At 33.4% G+C, this 20,170-nt stretch overlaps 12 protein-coding genes across 12 annotated transcripts in view; 6 read left to right on the top strand and 6 right to left on the bottom strand.

Annotated features, from left to right (window-relative positions):
* Window positions 1-235: 235 nt before the first annotated feature.
* Window positions 236-733, top strand: cubi_00158 (uncharacterized protein; the record flags this gene model as incomplete). Its single annotated transcript, XM_029017172.1, has 1 exon — window positions 236-733. One exon carries the CDS (start codon window positions 236-238, stop codon window positions 731-733), a length of 498 nt encoding a protein of 165 aa, XP_028875751.1.
* Window positions 734-1,187: 454 nt separating this feature from the next.
* Window positions 1,188-1,958, top strand: cubi_00157 (uncharacterized protein; the record flags this gene model as incomplete). The annotated part of the gene is made up of 1 exon (XM_029017171.1): window positions 1,188-1,958. The coding sequence occupies one exon, from the start codon at window positions 1,188-1,190 to the stop codon at window positions 1,956-1,958; it is 771 nt and encodes a 256-aa protein (XP_028875750.1).
* Window positions 1,959-2,104: 146 nt separating this feature from the next.
* On the bottom strand, window positions 2,105-3,508 carry cubi_00156 (uncharacterized protein; the record flags this gene model as incomplete). The annotated part of the gene is made up of 1 exon (XM_029017170.1): window positions 2,105-3,508. One exon carries the CDS (start codon window positions 3,506-3,508, stop codon window positions 2,105-2,107), a length of 1,404 nt encoding a protein of 467 aa, XP_028875749.1.
* Window positions 3,509-3,696: 188 nt separating this feature from the next.
* On the bottom strand, window positions 3,697-4,050 carry cubi_00155 (histidine triad family zinc binding protein; the record flags this gene model as incomplete). The annotated part of the gene is made up of 1 exon (XM_029017169.1): window positions 3,697-4,050. One exon carries the CDS (start codon window positions 4,048-4,050, stop codon window positions 3,697-3,699), a length of 354 nt encoding a protein of 117 aa, XP_028875748.1.
* Window positions 4,051-4,442: 392 nt separating this feature from the next.
* On the bottom strand, window positions 4,443-5,021 carry cubi_00154 (uncharacterized protein; the record flags this gene model as incomplete). The annotated part of the gene is made up of 1 exon (XM_029017168.1): window positions 4,443-5,021. One exon carries the CDS (start codon window positions 5,019-5,021, stop codon window positions 4,443-4,445), a length of 579 nt encoding a protein of 192 aa, XP_028875747.1.
* Window positions 5,022-5,919: 898 nt separating this feature from the next.
* cubi_00153 (HC-23 domain-containing protein) lies at window positions 5,920-8,700 on the top strand (the record flags this gene model as incomplete). Its single annotated transcript, XM_029017167.1, has 1 exon — window positions 5,920-8,700. One exon carries the CDS (start codon window positions 5,920-5,922, stop codon window positions 8,698-8,700), a length of 2,781 nt encoding a protein of 926 aa, XP_028875746.1.
* Window positions 8,701-8,848: 148 nt separating this feature from the next.
* Window positions 8,849-10,597, bottom strand: cubi_00152 (transcription factor E2F; the record flags this gene model as incomplete). The annotated part of the gene is made up of 1 exon (XM_029017166.1): window positions 8,849-10,597. One exon carries the CDS (start codon window positions 10,595-10,597, stop codon window positions 8,849-8,851), a length of 1,749 nt encoding a protein of 582 aa, XP_028875745.1.
* A 378-nt stretch (window positions 10,598-10,975) lies between these two features.
* On the top strand, window positions 10,976-12,163 carry cubi_00151 (transcription factor E2F dimerization partner; the record flags this gene model as incomplete). The annotated part of the gene is made up of 1 exon (XM_029017165.1): window positions 10,976-12,163. The coding sequence occupies one exon, from the start codon at window positions 10,976-10,978 to the stop codon at window positions 12,161-12,163; it is 1,188 nt and encodes a 395-aa protein (XP_028875744.1).
* A 174-nt stretch (window positions 12,164-12,337) lies between these two features.
* cubi_00150 (uncharacterized protein) lies at window positions 12,338-14,290 on the bottom strand (the record flags this gene model as incomplete). Its single annotated transcript, XM_029017164.1, has 1 exon — window positions 12,338-14,290. The coding sequence occupies one exon, from the start codon at window positions 14,288-14,290 to the stop codon at window positions 12,338-12,340; it is 1,953 nt and encodes a 650-aa protein (XP_028875743.1).
* A 610-nt stretch (window positions 14,291-14,900) lies between these two features.
* cubi_00149 (dynein intermediate chain) lies at window positions 14,901-16,934 on the top strand (the record flags this gene model as incomplete). Its single annotated transcript, XM_029017163.1, has 1 exon — window positions 14,901-16,934. The coding sequence occupies one exon, from the start codon at window positions 14,901-14,903 to the stop codon at window positions 16,932-16,934; it is 2,034 nt and encodes a 677-aa protein (XP_028875742.1).
* A 472-nt stretch (window positions 16,935-17,406) lies between these two features.
* Window positions 17,407-19,092, top strand: cubi_00148 (uncharacterized protein; the record flags this gene model as incomplete). The annotated part of the gene is made up of 1 exon (XM_029017162.1): window positions 17,407-19,092. One exon carries the CDS (start codon window positions 17,407-17,409, stop codon window positions 19,090-19,092), a length of 1,686 nt encoding a protein of 561 aa, XP_028875741.1.
* Window positions 19,093-19,195: 103 nt separating this feature from the next.
* cubi_00147 (uncharacterized protein) overlaps window positions 19,196-20,170 on the bottom strand; it is a gene marked incomplete at both ends in the record, with an annotated part of 9,253 nt that continues 8,278 nt past the window's right edge. Inside the window, one exon of the mRNA XM_029017161.1 lies at window positions 19,196-20,049. Coding sequence (XP_028875740.1) covers window positions 19,196-20,049 — 854 coding nt within the window. The remainder of the gene's footprint in view (window positions 20,050-20,170) is intronic.

Raw genomic sequence — 20,170 nt, 5'->3', positions numbered from 1 at the left:
AATCATCGAATCAAAAGATATATCTTAACAATATATTTAGATAAATACAACAATTAAATTACTAAAAAAATCAAAAAAAAACATAAATGAATGGCGCCTAGAAATAATGTCAAATTAAATAGTTTAATGAATAAGAACTCCTTAAATAAATCATTAAAACCATAAACAATTTTAGTTTATCGGGGTGATATCGATAATTGAAGTTTATGTCTTGAGGAGGGGGAGAATTGTGGTAATGAGATCAAAGATAATAGGGATTGGCCAGACTTCTACGATGAAAAGAGAAGTTAGGTGGGCGGACATTGAGGAGGATGACCACATTTTTCTTGAGGGGACAGATGATATGGTTAAAAAATCTTCGGTTGGGCGGCAACTGGAACAGTTTGATGAGCTAGAAAGTGACCATTCTTTGGAAATTGAATCATCAAATATATTTCTTCCATTAATTAAAGGTAAATGTTCACGTCTAGCTAGGAGACAACAAAAACTTAATGTTATAGATGACGATATAGATAAGATTCTTAAAGAATTTGGCCTAGAAGACTCTTTTGTAGAGACTGAAGAGGCCGAGAAAATTGTAAACAATAATGGCAACACCTCTATCGGCTGCAAATCTTATCAACATAAAGTTTCAGAGGAATTCGTAGCAAAAAGCAGTGCAAGTGCATTGTTTGAGATTAAAAGCCGTAATAAGCAGAAGAAGAAAAACCCAGCTAATAATTGCTATTATTAGGTGCAAATATATTTTATTTATTGCCTTATTTTTATAAGCAAACTATAGGGAAGATATCTTTTAAGTATATGCATATAAATACTAGTTCCTCTTTATCTGATTATTTGTATTCCAAAATGATTGGTTCATTTTCTCTCCCTCCGACTTGACAATTCTTTTCTTTCAACTCAGGATGTTAGGGCCAGAATGTTGCGCTCAGTTACCAGAGGCTCAAATCGTATAGGTGGTTAGTACACCGCGTTGTGGCCGCGGCGACCCAGGTTCGAATCCTGGTTTGAGCACTTTTTCCGGTAGGGTCTATTTTTACCAAAGCCATTTTTTTTGAGATTAAAATCTTCATAAAAATTGGATTCCAAATATTCATAGAATATATTCACTTTTTACCGAAAAGGTATTGTTGTATGAGAAGTCTGCAAATAAAGAATATATTTAATGAAAGATAAAAATTTGCATTATGTACCAAATTCCCTGGGTTGTTAAAGAATCTTGCGTAGTGACAAATGAGGTTGCATACCATCTTATTGGAAAGTGTATTAGAAGTGTTGGAAGTCTAGGTAATAATAAATTTGAAGAATGTGGTTCTTCTGGGCAAGACACAGTAAGAGAAATAGAGAAACTTGCAACAGAGCAACTTCAGAATATTAGAGAAAGCTTTATTAACAAAGGTGAATATGACAATGAATGTTTTGAACTTCTTCGTGTCAAAGGAACAGTTCAATTACTACCTAATAGTATTGGAAATATTGAAGATTCAATTAGAAAATACTTATGTTGCTTTCTATTTCACTATATTGCAGAGTTTCACGGAGTTTGGGTATGCTTTCACAAAATAAGTACAATTAATACGTATGGTTATATACCAGACTCAGAGCCTAATGGTTCTTTTCTTGTGAATATCGAATTCAAAGCCTTAGTTTTTAAACCCAAAATAGGTGAATTGTTAATATGCCGAATTTCACATGTTTCACCATCTCATATATCTGGAATTACTTATGGGATTCTGAATGTGGTAATTCCAATGAAAAGCTTTAAAGGAGATGAATATGAATTTCAGAAGGCAGATTCACTAGCATACGAGACAAATACTTTAGTAAACAAAATAAACAAAGAAAAGAATTTGAAAATCGGATCGATTATATTTGTCCGTATAAAAAAGTATAATTTTTCTGATAATGGAGACTTTATTTCATCTATAAATGGTCAATTTGAATCTCTTATTGACTAAAATCAGTGCATTGTTTTAAATGCAACAGATGAAGGTAGAATCAGGTTTAGTTTATTTTCCTGAACAACTTAATTAACAATCCTAGGTATTTAATTCGTATTTGAAATGTTAACCTTTCAAAAGTAATTGAATAATTCAAACTCCACTTATGAATCTTGATTTGGAACGAAAAGAGTTGACAAATTGTAACTAGATTTTGATGTTGGGGTATCTCCGAGAGTTACAAAAAGCTCCTCATGAGAAATGTTATAAAAAGAAGGATTAAAACTATAATAAGAAAGGTGTGAAGCCAACTCGCCTTCGTGTTCTTCTGTGTTGAATAGATGTTGATTAATAATACTTACTTCTCGTTTTTCTACACTAGGGATAGTAGAATTGATACCGTAATTTCTCTCAGAATTAACATATAATTCTTTAGGATTTCCATAGAAACTACTTGAAGAATTTTGATAGTTAGTGCCAATTAAATGATTGTTATCCTCAATATTTTGGTTTGGTCTCACTAAGGATTGATTATCGAAAGAGGAAACTAATGAAAATTGATCAGTTCTTGGAGTTTCAAAGCTTTCGTTGGATATTGTATCACCTTCTGTAAGACGGTCTTGCATAGATATTTGTTTTTCCATATTGTTGATCCGGCTTAATGGGCTTCCTTCGCGAATTAAGATATCGTCTTTTTGGCATAACTTAAAGCTATCGCTTCGATTATTTGTATACGGAGGAAAATTATGTAGATACTTTGTGCCTATTATTTTTTGTTGATCAGAGATTTCACATAGTTGTAAATTAACCCCACAATCGATTTGGCTTAATTGAACATATTTTTGCTCGCTTACAACTGTAGAAGTGTTAACTTCCTTATTATTACTCATGCAGCCTAATTGGTTGTTTTTATTATTTACTTGTTTGGAACTCCAATTTTTGTTTAAGTGATATTCGTTTTCTTTTTCGTAATCTTCTATATTTAGACCATGTCCTTGTAATAGTTTTACTAGCCTGCCTCCATCCCAGGAAGGCTTTGAAGTTTTTGAGTAATTGTCAAAATTGTTATTAAACTTAAAACTAGAATAGTTAATTCCTCCATTTACTACCCCAATATTTGGATTCTTTAAATACAGACGCTTTTGATGATTTAAGTCAATGCCATCACACTGTTCTAAATATAAATGATTCCCGTGAGAGTTTTGTCCAAGTGGCTGCTCATAATTCCTCAACAAAGTTCTTCTATACCTCCTTCTTCCTCTCATGGAACTTCTCCTAATGGTTGACAATGAGCCTGATTCTCTAGAGTCCAAATATAAATTTGTAACATTTACTGAGTCATACATGTTATTAATATCATGATTGCTGTTAAAGCCAGTTGAATTCTCACAAATCAATTTTTGAGAGCCAATATTTCCAATATCATCAATATTTATGTGTTTATTAGAACGAGAAATTTGCAAATTTCCCTCTGTAATGTTTTCAATATAAGGCCCATATCCCGTACTAGTATATGCCCTTCTGTTTTTATCAGAACATTCATAATTTAAGTTTTGTTCCATTATCATTTGAAAAGATACAAACTTAACTTAATAAATAATAATTTAAAGATCATTTAATTTCTTAAATGGACACAAATCAAACATGAGGGGTTCAGAAAAGATGCATGTATTTCCCCCACCTTAAAAGTTGAGACAATAATACTTAAATGCGAGACCGTAATTGTTGAAAGAAAAATCAATTTTAAAGTAAATACTTAACCTGGTGGCCATGAAAAGTTACGGCCGCCTAGTATATGAATATGCAGATGAAATACTGTTTGGCATGAGTCTTCGCCATCGTTTATTACGACTCTAAAATCCTCTAAACCTAAAAGTTTGGCAACTACTGGAATTTTAGTCATTAAGTGCCCCAATATTTCTTTGTGTGCTTCAGTAGCTTTGCTTAACCTCGTTAAACCACTCTTCGTTTTTGGAACTAGCAATGCATGTACTGGGGCGACAGGGTTAATATCATGGAAAGAAATACAAAGATCATCTTCATAAATTTTCCTACATGGTATTTCTCCACTAACTATTCGATCAAAAATTGTAACTTCTGAATCCACCATTGAACAAAATGCAAAACACGTAGAGAATTAATATCTACTGAATATGTCCAAATTTACAAGAAATCAACTCAATAGTCAATATAAAAAGTTTGTCTTTGAGCGGGAATAACTTATATGGCTTTTAAAACCGCAATGTTGTACAAAAGAAATTGCTACTGATTACGAATATTAAGAAAACGCCGTAAATAATAATTATAGCGTAAATTTAAATACCAAAATAAAACATATTATTCTTCCATAAATAAATCTGTTATGTAGTAAACCATAACATTGTATCCGAGTTTTTTTTCGCCACAAAAATTAAGAACCAAGCCTTATTTTATTTAACATAGTAAATAATAAGCAACACATATTTCAACTACAATAAACTGAGGAAAATAGACCAAATAAATTCATTCGTAGCTAATACTAATGTTAATCTCTTCACTTTCAATAAAATAGTCATCTTCTACACTGTCCTCGTATTCTTCACGAGTGAAGTCAGTATCAAATTCTTGAAAGGATACATCCTGTTGGTCAAACTCGATTTCACTTGAATAGCTATCTTCAAAATGATGAAACATTGATTCCTGATCCATTTCAGTGCCGAAACTAGATTCTTCGTTAGAACACGAATTAAGCCAAGAAATAGTAAAATTATTACAGCAATTCTCGTCACTGTAGTTCCAAAATAATCTCTTAATTTTTCGATTGCCTGTTGAGTCATCTGAATCCTTGAGAGGTATGCATGTTGCTGCAAAATCCGCAATAAGGTCTTGTGCATATTCTTGTTTGTCTTCATTAATGAAATCCCATTGAGTTAGGTCATAAAACTGGCCTAATCTTTCCTGCTTAGTAACATAAACAGTTCTGAATTCAACCGTCTCACAGAATGCAACAGAGCATTTAGGTTTGCTTCTTTCCTTTACCTCACTACTTGGCATACGTAGGACGCCTTTTTTATTCTCGCGAATTGGAGAAATAGATAGCATTGAAATCAAATAATCACGATACCTTATTAACTTCCGAAAATTTTAAGGTGGAGGCAATTAAATTCTCATATTCGTACTCACAGAATAAAAGTAGTTCAGAAGGATCAGTTCTAGTGCAATTCTCAAGTCGAGATCGATAACTGCCTTTAATGAATGGTACGGTCTGACTGTTGATTACCACAAACTGTCATGATTATTACAAAAAATCCGCGCCTCTCCAATAAATACAAAAAAGCGCCACAATAGTGATTTATGTCAACTTCCAAAGTAAGTGTAAAGATAATTAACAAAAAATACAAAGTAACGATTATGTGACAAAAAAATGTTTACATTAAAAGAAACCAAGTATAGAGATGAGGGGTTAGATAAAATAATGTGCTATCAGATATCATTCAAGCATTATAGTATTTGAAGGTGCTTAAGAATGATTGATAAAAATTTAGTCATTTTTGAAAAGTTTTTTAAAAATTTATACCCCGCCAACAAAACAGGCGGGCGGGAGACAATACTTATACTATTGTTAATATAAAAGGGCATCAAATTGCTAGTGGACTAAGAAAGGTAGAATGAGGAAGGTGAAAGTAAATTGGAAAGTTGTGGGTATACGTCTTTCTACGTACGTGTATTTAGGGGGAAAAGGTTTAAAGCGCAAAAAGGTATAGACAGCCAGACAACAATCAATAATAGCCTATAATAATACCGTCAATCTAAGTATTATTAGCTCAGCAGTTAAGAATTGACTATAGAAAGTTTTATATTATTCTATTGCGAGGGAGAAGGGGAAAAATCGTCAAATAAAAAAAAACGAGAATAGTTCTGTAATTAAAAAAGGCTTTCAGAGCAAATCTTATATTAGGCAATAATACTGGGGATGAGAGTATAAAACCTTCTATTTGCTATGGATACAGATTCAGCGAATGACACTTTTTTATGGTCTTTGACAGAAATAGAAAATGATTGCTCATTATGTTTAAGACAAATTGGTATATCGAATAATATACCAGGGGTAGTCCTTCCATGTTGTCAACAAGTTGTTTGTGAAGATTGCTATAAGGATGAACTAATTAACAAAAATAATGGAAGCTGCCCATTCTGTTTTTTTAAGGGTAACAACAAAGGCCATAAATCATCAATGTCTATAAATAATCCTGGGATGTCTATGAATGGTGTGATTAACACTGTAAATCCAACGGCAATGGCATCAGTGATTGCTTTACCAAACGGATCTGGCCCTAACGCCAATTGTCTATCCTCGGTTGGAAGTGGATTGCCACTTGATCTTTCCTGTTGGCTACCACAAAACCTTACTGCCATTTGTAATCCCGGATTTCAATCAAATAATTCTAGTACATGTGCTACATCTCCCTATTATAAAAGTAATAGTACGAGTGCTGGAGAGGGATTTAATCAAGATGGTTTTATATATATGAGAGGGAATCCCATTCCAGGTGTTGTATGTGGAGTAAATTCAATTAATGTTGGCGTAGGTACTTCTAATGTAAATGTACAAAATTCTCAACCATCTCCATTTGGAGTACTTAATGATGGGTTTTGGAACAATTCACACAATTCTGTAGCATTACAGAACAATGCAACAAACCATAATGCTACGGGGAGCTCCACTAATGGCTCGTTTATATCAGACCCTTGGATGTCTACAAGCAGTGGTTATTCTCCATCTAATGGGTTTTTGCATGACTTTAACTCATATGACAATAATATTAATAATAGTAACTTAAATCCAAATATGAATTGTTCTAATACGGAGGGTATAACTGATACAAGTGCTAATATAAATCACATAAAACAATGTAACAGCGGAGTGAATAGTTTAATGAACAATATGCAGAACTCTAAGATAATTAATGTTATGAACAATTTAAATGAAACAAGAAACTCCATTATAGAAACTGACAAAAAAGTATGTGATTTAATTAATGAAGGAAATAAAGACAACTTATATCAACCAGGCATTAATGTTAGTACTTTTAATTCTGCTGCGCCAAATTTGGTAAATATTTCTAATAATAATACATCGGATATTTACCAAAACAACTCTATATATACTTGGACTATTCAAAATCCAATGGCATGTAATAGTATTCATTCATTTAACCAAGTGAATAATCACAGCAATATGATCTCGTCTGCTACATCCGTTGATGTTGATTTTCAGAGATTTTGTCTTGGCTTGGGATTCGATATTAATTCCCAGAACCAAGTTATAGGCGATTCACAAAACAAGAACATATTAATCAATGACCATATACATAATGTAAATATTTGCGAGAGGAACAATAGAGGAAATGTTAACGGAATTACTCTAGGTAGTCACCACAATATAAAGTCTTTAGATAATTCAGAGAGTACATGTACAAGAGAAGGAGACGGAATTTCAGTGGAAAGTGGTGTCAATGAGACATATATTAATGGCTCTAACCTCACTGAAAACAAGTTAGAGAATAGAGACTTACAGATTGGCTCTAATATGGATAACCACTTAATTAATATTAATGAAAGCGGAACTTCGAGTAATCTTAATAACTCAATTAATGATACTAATACTAACTCACAATTATTTAATAATTCTGCATTTCCTCCACTAACAAGTGCACTAATTAAACAGATACCGTCGTCAAAAGATTCGACAAAGATATCTAATAATGCATCCAATGCCAGTCATAATAACGTACCTAACACAGTAAACTCTCAACACAATGAATGCTTAAATTCCTCAAATAGTCCAAAACTATCCAACGCCTCTATTTCAGGTTCAAACCAGAACATTAACAATAATAACCCCTCAACCGGCTCAAACCCTAAGTTGATCTCGATGATGGGTGTGAGGAATGAGGGTTCTATTAGAAACAACTTAAATATAGGTAGTGCTCTGTCTACAAACAATTCAAAGCAAAATACAATTAGTTCTGGAAAAGCTGGAGTGGTAGTAAACTTGAACATTTCAACAGGAAATGTGTCGTATATTGATGCAGTTTTACATAAGAATGATAGCGGTGGAGGGGGGGTAACTACAACTTCATCTAGCACTGGGAGGTCGGAAAATCAGGCATCTATTAACAGCGATATATCGAATATTAGTAATGATAGTTCAGGCAACCTGTTAGCCGTTAACACGGATGAAGATTCTTCAGCTGCTCTTGGTGCACAAGGCGAACCATATAATTACAAAAGAGCTCTTTGTAGACACTGGATGCGGGGCTATTGTTGGCTTGAGGCAGATTGCAAGTTTGCTCATGGCGAGGCTGAATTGAGAACGAGGGACGGCAAGTTACGTCACCCTACTCTTTCAACTGGAGGCACTGAGGTTTCTGGCCAAAACCAGGGACAACCACAATCCCAGGCCCAATCTCAGTACCAAACTACAACACAATTACCAAATGTGAATAATGTTACAATACCATCTGGAAACTTAGCAGCAACTTCAACTTCAACTTCTTCTACATTCACATCATCTTCTACGAGTGGAGGGTCTAACATATCAAGTATTCAATCAAAGGGATTAAAACAGCAATCGGGGAACAGTAAAAATGGAGGTAATGCAAGCTATGCAGCAACTGCAGCAAGCAGCTTAACAAGTACTGTTTTAAATAGTGATTCCAATATTAGCTATAGTGTTATGGTTGTTTCAGGAGCTTCTAATTTGGACTCTAAACGTTGAAATACTTAAAAATACTATATATATTATTCTAGTACAAACTTTATAGATATTAATTTATATATTTCTTAACATTCAAACTTTTATCGATTTTAGAAAACGGACGATATTAATGAAAATTATCAGTAAATATAATATCATCTAAAAAAAATTATTCTAATATATTTGGATTATTGATAAAATCATAGTAGTGAAAGACCCCATCAAAATATGGATCATGGTCTTCATCACTTCCATAGTTTTTATTACGTGGATATTTGATTCCTTTCTTTTGTAAATACCTAAGAAAAACAGCGAAAATTTTGTAACTCTTTAACTTATTAAGAGATATGTTATCCTTCATTGTAAGATCGTCCTTGTCTTTAATTACGTAAACTCGTACTAACTTTCCTTTTTTGCATCCATAAAGGACGACTTGAGTACTGATAGTTTCATCAGATTCCTTATCTCTTAATTCCTCAAAATCTAGTGAGTATGATTCGGAAGATGAGATCTCAGTAAACAGTCTTTTGTTAACCCTGGTGAATCTCTGTCTTCTATCTTCCATTTTGGAAGAAACAACTTCAGAGTCAGCAATAGAGGGTCCATTTTGCTGATTAATTACGAACCACGTAATAAATTGTTGTTTAGTAAGTTCTCTCCCAGCGGTATCTTCGGCCAAAAACTCTTCCCCGCTGTCAAGAATCAAATCTAGAAGCTTGGCAATTGATTTATTACATCTTTGAGATTCACTCATATTTCTAATATCCATTAACCTCTCACATAAAGTCACACATGTGGAGTTTTCTGGAATGGTCTCTTCAAAATTTGAATGAGTATTCAGTTCTGCATCAGCACCACTTCTGGCTGTATCCGTATTATGCTTTGAAGAGTAACTGACTCCTTCCTTCTCAACTGAGTTACTAGAAATTGGTTTCCACTTCTTAGATGAATGGTTTTCCTCTTTTTGGCTATCAACAGAGAAGTCTTTCGATCTATCCTTCCAATCATAATCCTCAGACTCATGGCGTCTTTTATGCCTAGATCTATCTATTTCTGAATCAGAACTAGATTCCGATTCAGAATAATAGTTTTTTTGCCTTTTATTATACTTAATTTCTCTGTGCCTGTAGGTCCTTTCAGGAGAGGATTCATCAGAAAAATAGTTTTTTCGGTTTCTTTTGTAATAATCTCTTTCTCTACCGCGGCTCCTCTCATAATTTCTGTCACGCCTTTCATATTCCGAAGAGCTACTTATTTCGTTTGACGACCTAGAACTAGAAACGCTTCTTCTGCGTCTCCTGTTATGCCGAATCCTGCCTTCCCTATACCTTCTTGGAGGTAAATCCGAATTATCAGATGATACGGAAGATGACCTCCTTTTCGATCGATAACCTCTTGTTCTCTTCTTTTCCAAGTATCCTCTGTCTCTAGTTCGTTCTTTGCACCTATCTCGCTCCTTATCCCTATCTCTGTCTCTTTCTCTATCTTTCTCTCTGTCTCTATCTCTTTCCCTATCTCTGTCTCTATCTCTTTCCCTATCTCTATCCCTATCTCTATCCCTATCTCTATCCCTATCTCTATCCCTATCTCTATCCCTATCTCTATCCCTTTCTCTCTCTCTATCTCTTTCTTTTTCGCGTTCCCATTGAGAGTTATTTTGATCATCATTTTTGCTTTTATCGGTATTCTCATCATCTTTGTACCTTCCATTCCTTGAGTTCTCTACTGAACCTCTTTTGAAATCCCTTTTTCTATCCCTTCCCCCATAGTATTCACGCCTCCTCGTTCTTTCATTATCGTAGTCGTGATCTCTACGCCCCTCAGTATCTGCAGCTCTTCTTCTATCACCATCCTCCCAATCATAGCTTCCCCTATGCCTATCTGTATCATATGGCGAGTTTGAACGTGAAGATGACATTTTTACTAGTTAGATTCGGAATGAAAACTGTTGTCTAATTCTATTAGCTCCTCTTCTCAAAATTAGAAACCAATTAAATAGGCCTCGCCTTCCAAATAAACTATATCAGAATTGAGCGATATAATCAATGAGTGCAGTCAATATTCTATGCTGCAAAAAAAAACTATTCCTATGGAAGAGTAAATAATTTGCCCAAATTAATTATTAATCCTTATTTTAGGGCCAATTTTACATTAACCGCAATAAACATTAAGGCGCCTCATACATAGCGCCCCTCGCAAATTTGTTCTGCACAGGCCAAATTAGAGAATAGCGGTTAATGTCAGCTATTTAGGTTTTTTCGAAATAATTGAAAATTAGGATAATCAAATTGAACTGATGCAGCCCAACGAACAATGCAAACAAGGCGAGTTGGGACTGCTCCAGAGTGGCTCTTATATTCAGCAATATCAATATTCTCAGACTAATTCTCCAACTTATGAAGATAATGTTTTAGTATACGATGATAACTCTGTGGATAATACGAATATGCTGTTTAGATCTGATAGCGTTTTTAGTGAAAACAACTGTATTTCTGGATATACAGTGATGAGAAGTTCATCTCTGACCAATATTCCATCCAACAATTTAATTTGCGACATCTCTCATATTCAATCTGGCCCTGCTAGGGCAAGTAGAAATTCAACAATTAGAAGGTCATCTACTTCGCCGCCCCCTCACATGAACCATCCATATTCTCCAAATTCATATCATCAATCCTCTCCATATTACTCGAATAGCCCAGTCAGTTCTCCGAGGAGTCTGTCCCCATCATCATCTAGGCAAAGCCCTCAATTAGGATCGGAACAATCCAGAGCTGAAAGCGGTTTACTATTACTTACTGAGAAGGTTATTGAGTATGCAAAACAAAGTCCAAAATATGAAATTGATCTACAAACTGTAGAAAATAAACTTGGTGTTCCTAGAAGAAGGCTTTATGATATTACAAATGTTCTTGAAGCAGTGGGATTATTCACCAAGCCCAGACATAACATTTATAAACTAAATATGGATATAAGCTCTGGAATTTTACAGGATGAAGAGAATGATGAAAATATTATTTTCTATACAAAATCTCAATTCGAACTAGAACGAGCAATTTCAAATATTAAAGACTCTATTCAGGACCTTATTAAAGCAGGACAAGAACAAGGGCTACTCTATGTTGACAGGGAAACACTTTCAAAATTATGCCCTGTGAATACCAATACGGTCGTTTCTATATCTACACCTATAGATTCGTCGATTATCTTAAACCCCAATCAGCATTCTTACCAGCTCCTCAACTCTATTTTAAGAACAAAGAATAGTCATACTGAAAGTAGCATGATTTCAGTTCAATCACAAATTCTAGATTCACATTGGAGTATCTTATTAAAACATCAATCTTCACAACTTAATGTTGACGTTATTAATGGTCATGCAAATATATTAGAAGAGGTAAAGCAAACCATGTCTCCCATGAAACTACCAACGCAACCACCACATACTAACCCCAAAAATATTGTAGATAAATTTCTCTACTAGTCACTTTTGTTCGCCATTCATCTTTCATCTAATTATTAGTAATATAGTTTATACAAATCTAATTATTAGTAAAAAGTATTTCTGACCTAGAAGCTTATTTACGTTAAATCTGATTACATTATTACCGTATTTGTCGAGACATATAGATGTTACTGTGAGAAGAGGAATGTTTGCTTAGAATTTACCATCGAATCCGACGAATCCTGTCAATAAGAAAATCGGGAAGTAAGGTTTCTTTTCTATATTTGAACACCAGTTCCATGCGGAGGTGAGCCTACCGTCGATACAAGAACCGGCATCAAAGAAGTTATCAGCTCCGCCACCGTCGAATCCATGCTTGAAAAAATCAACAAGAATCTGTTGTTTAAGGCTCAAAACTCCTCCGAACGAATTCTCAATAAATATTTTTAAATGAACGCTTGAACACGAAAGCTTATCTATCTTTTCAATGCACAAAACTATCGGAGTTAATATTTTTGGTACCTGAAGATATTTATCAATAAAAACAAGAGCGTTCGGTACTGTCCTATCCCCAAGGTGGATTACAGAGGAGCCAACCCAATTACCTACCTCACGCTGTACTTTCGATATAATCTCGCACATTGCCCTATAAAGTCTAGGAGCTGACTGGATTCTATGAATACCTTGGCCAGTGTCTCCTAATCTGTACCCATTGTTCCCATCAAGCAAGTCATCTTCCGCAAGTCTCCAGAGTCTAATCATATTGAACAGAACCTCACGCCACATTGTAAGACTTTGTAATACATAATAGTATTGACGCGAATGATCATGATTAAGCCTTGCGCTTGAGTTAGGATCGCCGACAAGTGAAAGACTTAATTCCCTTGATCGTTCCTTTTGGGGATTGAAGAAAGTTGTCAAGTACTCAATCATTTTGTCAATGGGTCTTTTGTTATAGTATAGGAACACATCATGGTCATTTAAAGAGTAAATACACATTTCAAGCTCTTCAACCGTTATTTCCTTAATCTCTTGAGTTTTCTCAAGATTTTCCAAGCTTCCAGTGCTTGTTACTATGCCGGATTGGTTATTTATTTCCGTTTCTTGCGTCTGATTTGATCTTCCGAGCATAAATAAACTGTAAAAGCCACGAGATGTGGATTTTTTACTACTTTGCTCTGTATAGTCTTTAGATGCATACCTTCTTAGTAGCTCTTTGATTGCTAATCGTTTTTTTGTTAGCTTTCCATTAAGAACGTTTATATCGTCAATTTGCTCAATATTACGCGTTGCTATCGAAAGTAATGGATCACTTAAAATATCTAAACAATTCCTACTCTTTAGAAATTCATAAACTGTCAAAACGGGCTTATAACATTTAAACTGCAAGAGTTCTCTGATGTTTTCTTTCTGGGCATCCATCAACAAAAAAATCAGCTTGCCATAAGAGTCTCTCATCATTTCAGGGTTTAACATTTTGTATCTCCTTGCAATCTCAAAAACTGTCTGGAAAAATTTTTCATTGTCACTAAAGTTCCTATCTTTAATAAGTCTTTGCCCAAGCTCGTAATCAAATGAAACTGCAAGGCCACTTAAAACCGCGCAGACTTGCCTTATTTCGTTTACAATCATCTTTGACCTAGGCACTGATACTATATCCACTCTATCAGTATATTTGCTTACTTCTAACGTTCCTTCCACTAACTTTAAAAGTTGTCTTTCATTATGATCAATTCTCAATGGTACATTCTGCGAAAGTGTAATAAAGTCCTTCTCTGAACTATATATCTCATCATTAAATTCCTGCATTGCATCTACCATTTCATTATCGCTAGTTTCGGATCTGCTAGTTAACTCAGATCTGGAGTTTTTTTCGCGCTTATTAATTGCAGAGGCAGACCATTCATCTCCAAGGTACTCCTTGGCAATCTCTTCTAGTATATTTTCAAAGCTATCTCCACCTAGAACTCTGTCCATTATATGTATTATTTCCCTTTGGCTTAAAGCATGAAGAACGTTCAAGTTTGACTCCCGGATATTCTTTACATCATAGTTCCCATTTACACTCCACTCATTTAAAGATTCTTCTAAGTCTTCCGAATTTTCGAAACTTAGCTCATGACTGTCTTCCTCCAGAATTTGTTTCAATCTCTCAGAGGCAGTCATTCTTATATATTCTATTAGGTTCCAACCTCAAACTCAAAGTTTATTTAAAATTCTGTCTGCATTCCAAAGGGAATTACTTAGATTATCAGGAATTAATTCCTTTCCAGTAAATACCTTACAGAGCTTTAATAGCAATACAGGAATTTAATTCAAGTCAAATCTGCCAAAATATTTATTTAACAGTTAAATTAAAAATTATATCTTATTGTAATACCGAAATTCCCCCCTCTAACCCGCCAAATGCAATTCAATGAGATAAATTGAAAAATTTAAGTTAGAGAAATAACTTTGCATAATAATAATTGGTACCGGATTTCCATTTTGGCATTTAAGATTATCTTAGCCATCATTAGTTATAATTATATCCTTTTATCTTTTTAGACTTTAAAAAACTAATTCGAAATATGCCGCCATTCAAAATTAGCGGGCCCAAGGAATGTGGGGTGAAAAATATATCTGAACAGATTAAACCATTGCATTAGTAATTTTTGAAAACCGATAGGTCTATTAACAATTAATTTGACATGAATATTAAAGAAATACTCTAATATTCTGAGAATTTTATGTCATTCAAATCTTTAATAATTAGGTTTTTATTCTGAACGTAGAAATGGAGAATAAAACAAACAGAATCCAAGATCTTATTAAAGAACATCAAAGTACCTTAAAGTCACAAAGGAAATTACTAGATAATTATAGCAAAAATTACAACGATCAATCTTCAGGAGTTGAAGATGATGTGGATAGAATAGTTAATTCTATTTTGAGTGAAGGAGGCCTAAGCGATTCTCTGTTTACTGGGAATGAAGAACAATTAAATGGGCTTAACTTGGCAGTAATTGGTGATCTGAGCCCTGAATTGTCGGAAGAGTATTCACGGGTACCTAGTTCTTCATTGAAAAAATTAATTGGAGAAGTAGATGTAAATATACTTGAGACAACAAAGGACACATTTGATAAAGGAATACAAGCTGATCTTGTACAGAATAATCAACTTTGTGTAGCTCCGGAACATTACTCTGGCTTAAAGAACCACACTGGCGGAGGGTCAAATAAGCGTCTTTCAATATCTATTCCTTTAAGCCCAGCAGATTTGCAACAAAGTGAAACAGTTCCTGATTCGGGCAAACTCTCAGGAATAAAAACCGATACGAACCAAGAAAAATACTCTCCCTCCGGAGGATCAATGATCATAGAGGAAAATAACAACGAAATATTAAAAAGTAGCGAGTTCATGGATTTTTTTTCGAGAGCTTCTAGATTGATAGAGAGGGCTTTAGGAGAAGGGGCAGTATTCGACCCATTTTTCAATATAAATAGTGAAAATATTGAGTCAAATTTCATATCTGAAAATGATATTTCTACAAAAAATCCAGGTAATATCAGTATTTCTTCGACCAATGGTTTATTAAAAAATAGCATGATTTTTCAGCACGAAATTTCATCTAACCGCCCTGTAATGAATATTAAAAGTCACCCAACTTTTCCTGAATACTTTATTGCGGCTTACGGAACTAAGTTCCCACAAAATTCAAGCTTTGAAGGAATGATGCAGAGTACGGGAAGTGGTACCATGCTTAATTATGGAGGTTGTGTACAATTATGGTCAATTTCAACCCCAAAAAAACCAGAAAATACGTTTGTTGCTTCAAGCCCTGTTCTAACTACTTCTTTTGATCCATGCTGCCAATATAGGTATATTGGAACCAGTTATAACGGAGAGGTTTTAATCTGGGACTCTAGGAATGGAAAGATCCCTTGCCAGAAGTCAAATAGTATTAATATTAGTGATTCTGAAGGGAATAATATTGGTGGCCACTCATTCCCAGTTTATTGCATGGAATTGCTTGGTAACAAAGGTTCCCAGAGCGTTATAACAATTGACACAGATGGAAAACTTTGTAATTGGAATTTAACTAATTTAAGTGAGCCTGTCGAATCTTTTCAAATGAGAAAAACTAATTCAAAAGATGTTTCGATCCTGTGCATGACTCTTTCTAAGTTAATTAACCCAAATGCAATTATTTGTGGTTCTGAGGATGGTTCCCTTTATCAAACTATGATTAGAACTAATAAACCTGGTGTAATTTCGAGTACATTCCAGAATGCTCATAACGGCTACATAACCTCTCTTGATTATCACCCAATAAATGATTGTTTTCTTAGCTCTGGAGCCGATTGGACCATTAAACTATGGACACCAAACCCATTGGCTAACTCTTTTACCCTCCTTTATTCTTTTGAGTCGTCTGAGAACTACGTCATTGGAGTAGCTTGGCATCCAGTCCATCCCGGAATTTTTGCTGCAATTGATGCAGACTCGAGGTTAATCATATATGATCTCACAAACCCAAACTGTCAAACTCCCTTATGCAAAATAAATACATCTTGTTCTACCTCCACAAACTCCACCCCTAATACCTCTGATATCCCTACTTGTATCAGCTGGTCAACAGATGGAACCCGACTTTTTATTGGTTATATGAACGGGAACGTAATTATGTGCAATGCAGACTCCAAGCTTTATCAACCTAATAGAAATGTCTGGGACCTATTCAATCAACAGATTGAAACATTTAAAAATAATAATTCTGTTGATTTAAGTTCAAATATGGAAAATAAGGACGAAGAAAATGTGGAATAATGAAAAAATTGTTCAAAGTAGCCGGCCACTTTCCAAATATCATTAATAATGAACTTTAATTCTGCAAGCCTGTTTATTAAAATAACAATCTCGATTAGCTTTATATTATTAACTTAGATTTATTACTTATACAATTAATAAGACAATAAATATAACTAGCCTTAACATCTAAACGTTCCTAGTTGAATTAAAGTTCGAGTTTACCCAATATATATGCAATAATATAGTGTTACTTTAGTATTATATAGTAATTACTTTTTGGGCTGTGCAATTTCCATGTAGAAATTACAAATTTATTAACAGACAATTTGTCTTACGCGCCAAAATGGGTACAGTGTATAAATCCTTTGCCCCTCGCTTCCCCCACAAAAATAGATAAAGTAAAAACCCATTGATTATTTTCTTTGTTAGATGCATTATAAGGAATAATAAGTCCGGAAGATTTTTAAACAATATAACTTAAAAGACGAAGATGCAAGAACAGAATACTATAGAACAATTCAATGAAACTGTAAACCCAATATCAGAACTTGAGTCTTTGGTAAAAGACCCAAAATGCACCCAAGATCTTTCAGCAGAAACTGATGGTTTAATTGATAAGCTAGAAAAGGATGGAGTTAATGAAATGAGTTTTCAGAGTGCTGTTGAGGAACTATTGCTTTTGGAGAAAAAATGCAGACAAGTGTCTGACTCAAACTCAAGCTGTAAAATAATATATAAAATTATTTCGTGGCTCTTAGAATACTCCAAAAACATCGACGAATCGTTGTCAGTAATTCAGAAAATTTGTAAGAAGAGAAGCCAACTTAAAAAGGTAATCTCATACATAATACAACTTTTTTTAAACCTCATAATTGATTCCATAATCGTTTTAAGTCCTAATTTTGCAAAGTACAATTCTTCTAGGAAACCTATTGAAACAATGGCTATTTCAGAAGAATCTTACAGTAACCTCTCTTACAAAATCAAGGATATGGATGAGTGCCTTAAAATTATCACTGCTCTAAGTGATATCACGCAAGGTAAAATATATCTGGAGCTTGAAAGGGCTAGATTAATGCTCATTCTCAGTAATATTAAGCAAGAAGACAATGATCTGAAAGGGGCGTCAAAACTTCTTGAAGATATCACTGTTGAGACTATTGGGAACATGGATCTTAGAGAAAAAACTCAATATGTCATTGAACAAATGAGGCTTTCATTATTATGTAGAGACTTTGTTAGACTTCAAATATTCGCTAAGAAAATCAACCCAAAAATTATTGAGAAATTTGTTGAACTTAAAGTGATATATTACCAATACCTTATCATTTTATGGCACTTCGAACAAAATCCAAGAGAAATTTCCATTTGTTTTCTAAATCTTCTAAATTCAATTACTAACTTTGAAAACGACACAGAAAATAATTATGAAAAATTAATCAGTGAAATTCCAGAATATATGAAATCTCCTATTTCACAATACAATCTTTCCGAAAAAGTGCCTACAGTTACATCATGTATTGAAGGATATATCATCTACCTCATTCTCGGTCCGTATTCAACCACCATTAGAGAAGAACTCATCAAATTTAGCAAAGATTATCAAAAACACATTGAGAGAAACGCTCAATATATTTCAACCTTCTTGAATGATTATATTAATAACGAGCTCATTTTCCTAGAATCGACAAAAACTTTCAACTATACTATTCCCAAATATTTCAGTCAGTTATCGAATTGTTTCTTTTTTTCAAATAGTGATAATGAAATTAATAATGATGCATACTATACAGAATACAAAAGATGTAAAATCAACCTTTGCAGTAAAAAAGATAGATTTAATCTTTTCATGCAAAGAATTCAAGAAAGAAATATCTCAGTAATTTCAAGCTACTACAAAACTATCTCCTTCCAGAGATTGCAAGATTTATTAAATTTGGACGGACAAGAATTACAACTTGTGGTAAATCATCTCGTTGAGAGAGGTATCTTTTCTGCGAAAATCAATCAACCAGCTGGGATAATTACCTTTACTAATAATAGTAACACTAATGGGCAATTTAATCAATTTCATAAAAATATTGGGGAAATACTTAATAAACTCGATTTACTTAAAGATTTAATCTCAAATGACATGATGGTACATCAATTTAATACCAAGGTCAACATTAAATAATCAAAAAAAAAAATAGTAATAAAATTTTATGATCTTTTATTTTTATATAATTTTTTTTATATTTAGATTATTATTTTAAAAACCCATTAAAAATCCTTTTTTTCTAATTTTCCGAATCCGAGCCAGAATCTGAATCTGAATCCGAAGCTTTTTCTTTTTTAACGTTCTTAGTATTTTGGTCTTCTATATTTTTTTCACCTTTTTTTATTATATTATTATATAAGGTGTAGATTTTGGTTATTGTTGACTTTTCTTGTTTAATATGACGATTTAATATTTCTTTCTTTAAATTTTTATGGCAAAGCCAATTTTTATATAATAATCCAATCTCTATTGTAGATAATGCAAAGTCATATATTTTTAAATGGCCAAATAATCCAAATGGCGCAATATAATGCCCTTTGCTTGTTTTTAAATTACCAATACAATCAATCCATGGACTTTGATGATGCGGCAACTCCAATACATTCATCTTCTTTCCAATACATTGAGAATTAATATAAGTTGTTATAGTATTATGTTGTGTTGTATTAAATGTAACAACCATATGATACCAGCCAACATTAATATGATCTCTCAAATTTATATCCCAAGATAAAAATTGTAAACGATTATTACCAATATTCTTTTCGTGCACTTTTTTCCCTATTGAATCGTGTTTATTTCCTCTAGTAATTACATCATTTACATACATATTTGTTACTTTTCTTTGTATTGACCCCAATTCACCATTTAAACCTATCACTATAAATCCTATACCATCACTATTTGATATTAAACAATAAGGATGAAATGTTATCTCAAAAGGAACATAAAACCAAACCTCGCAAGACCAATTTTTACTTAATCTTACTGGTCTTTCCAATAAAACACTACCACCTTCAGTTGAATATCCCGACTTTTTTTCCAAAATAAAAATTTGAGTTGGATCAATACATATATTTTCATTTGTTGGGCCTCTATGAATATTAATAATCCCATTATTTTTTACATTTATTTGGCATATTTCATCTTTTTGACTTTGATTTATATTGCTTAAATTATCAATAATATTACTTAAATTATTATTATTATTATT

The sequence above is a fragment of the Cryptosporidium ubiquitum genome (genome assembly GCF_001865345.1).
Source record: "Cryptosporidium ubiquitum isolate 39726 chromosome Unknown contig_11, whole genome shotgun sequence".
Classification (NCBI taxonomy): Eukaryota; Apicomplexa; class Conoidasida; order Eucoccidiorida; family Cryptosporidiidae; genus Cryptosporidium; species Cryptosporidium ubiquitum.
The sequence above is the reverse complement of the archived record's forward strand: the minus strand, read 5'-3'. Positions and strand labels throughout refer to the sequence as shown.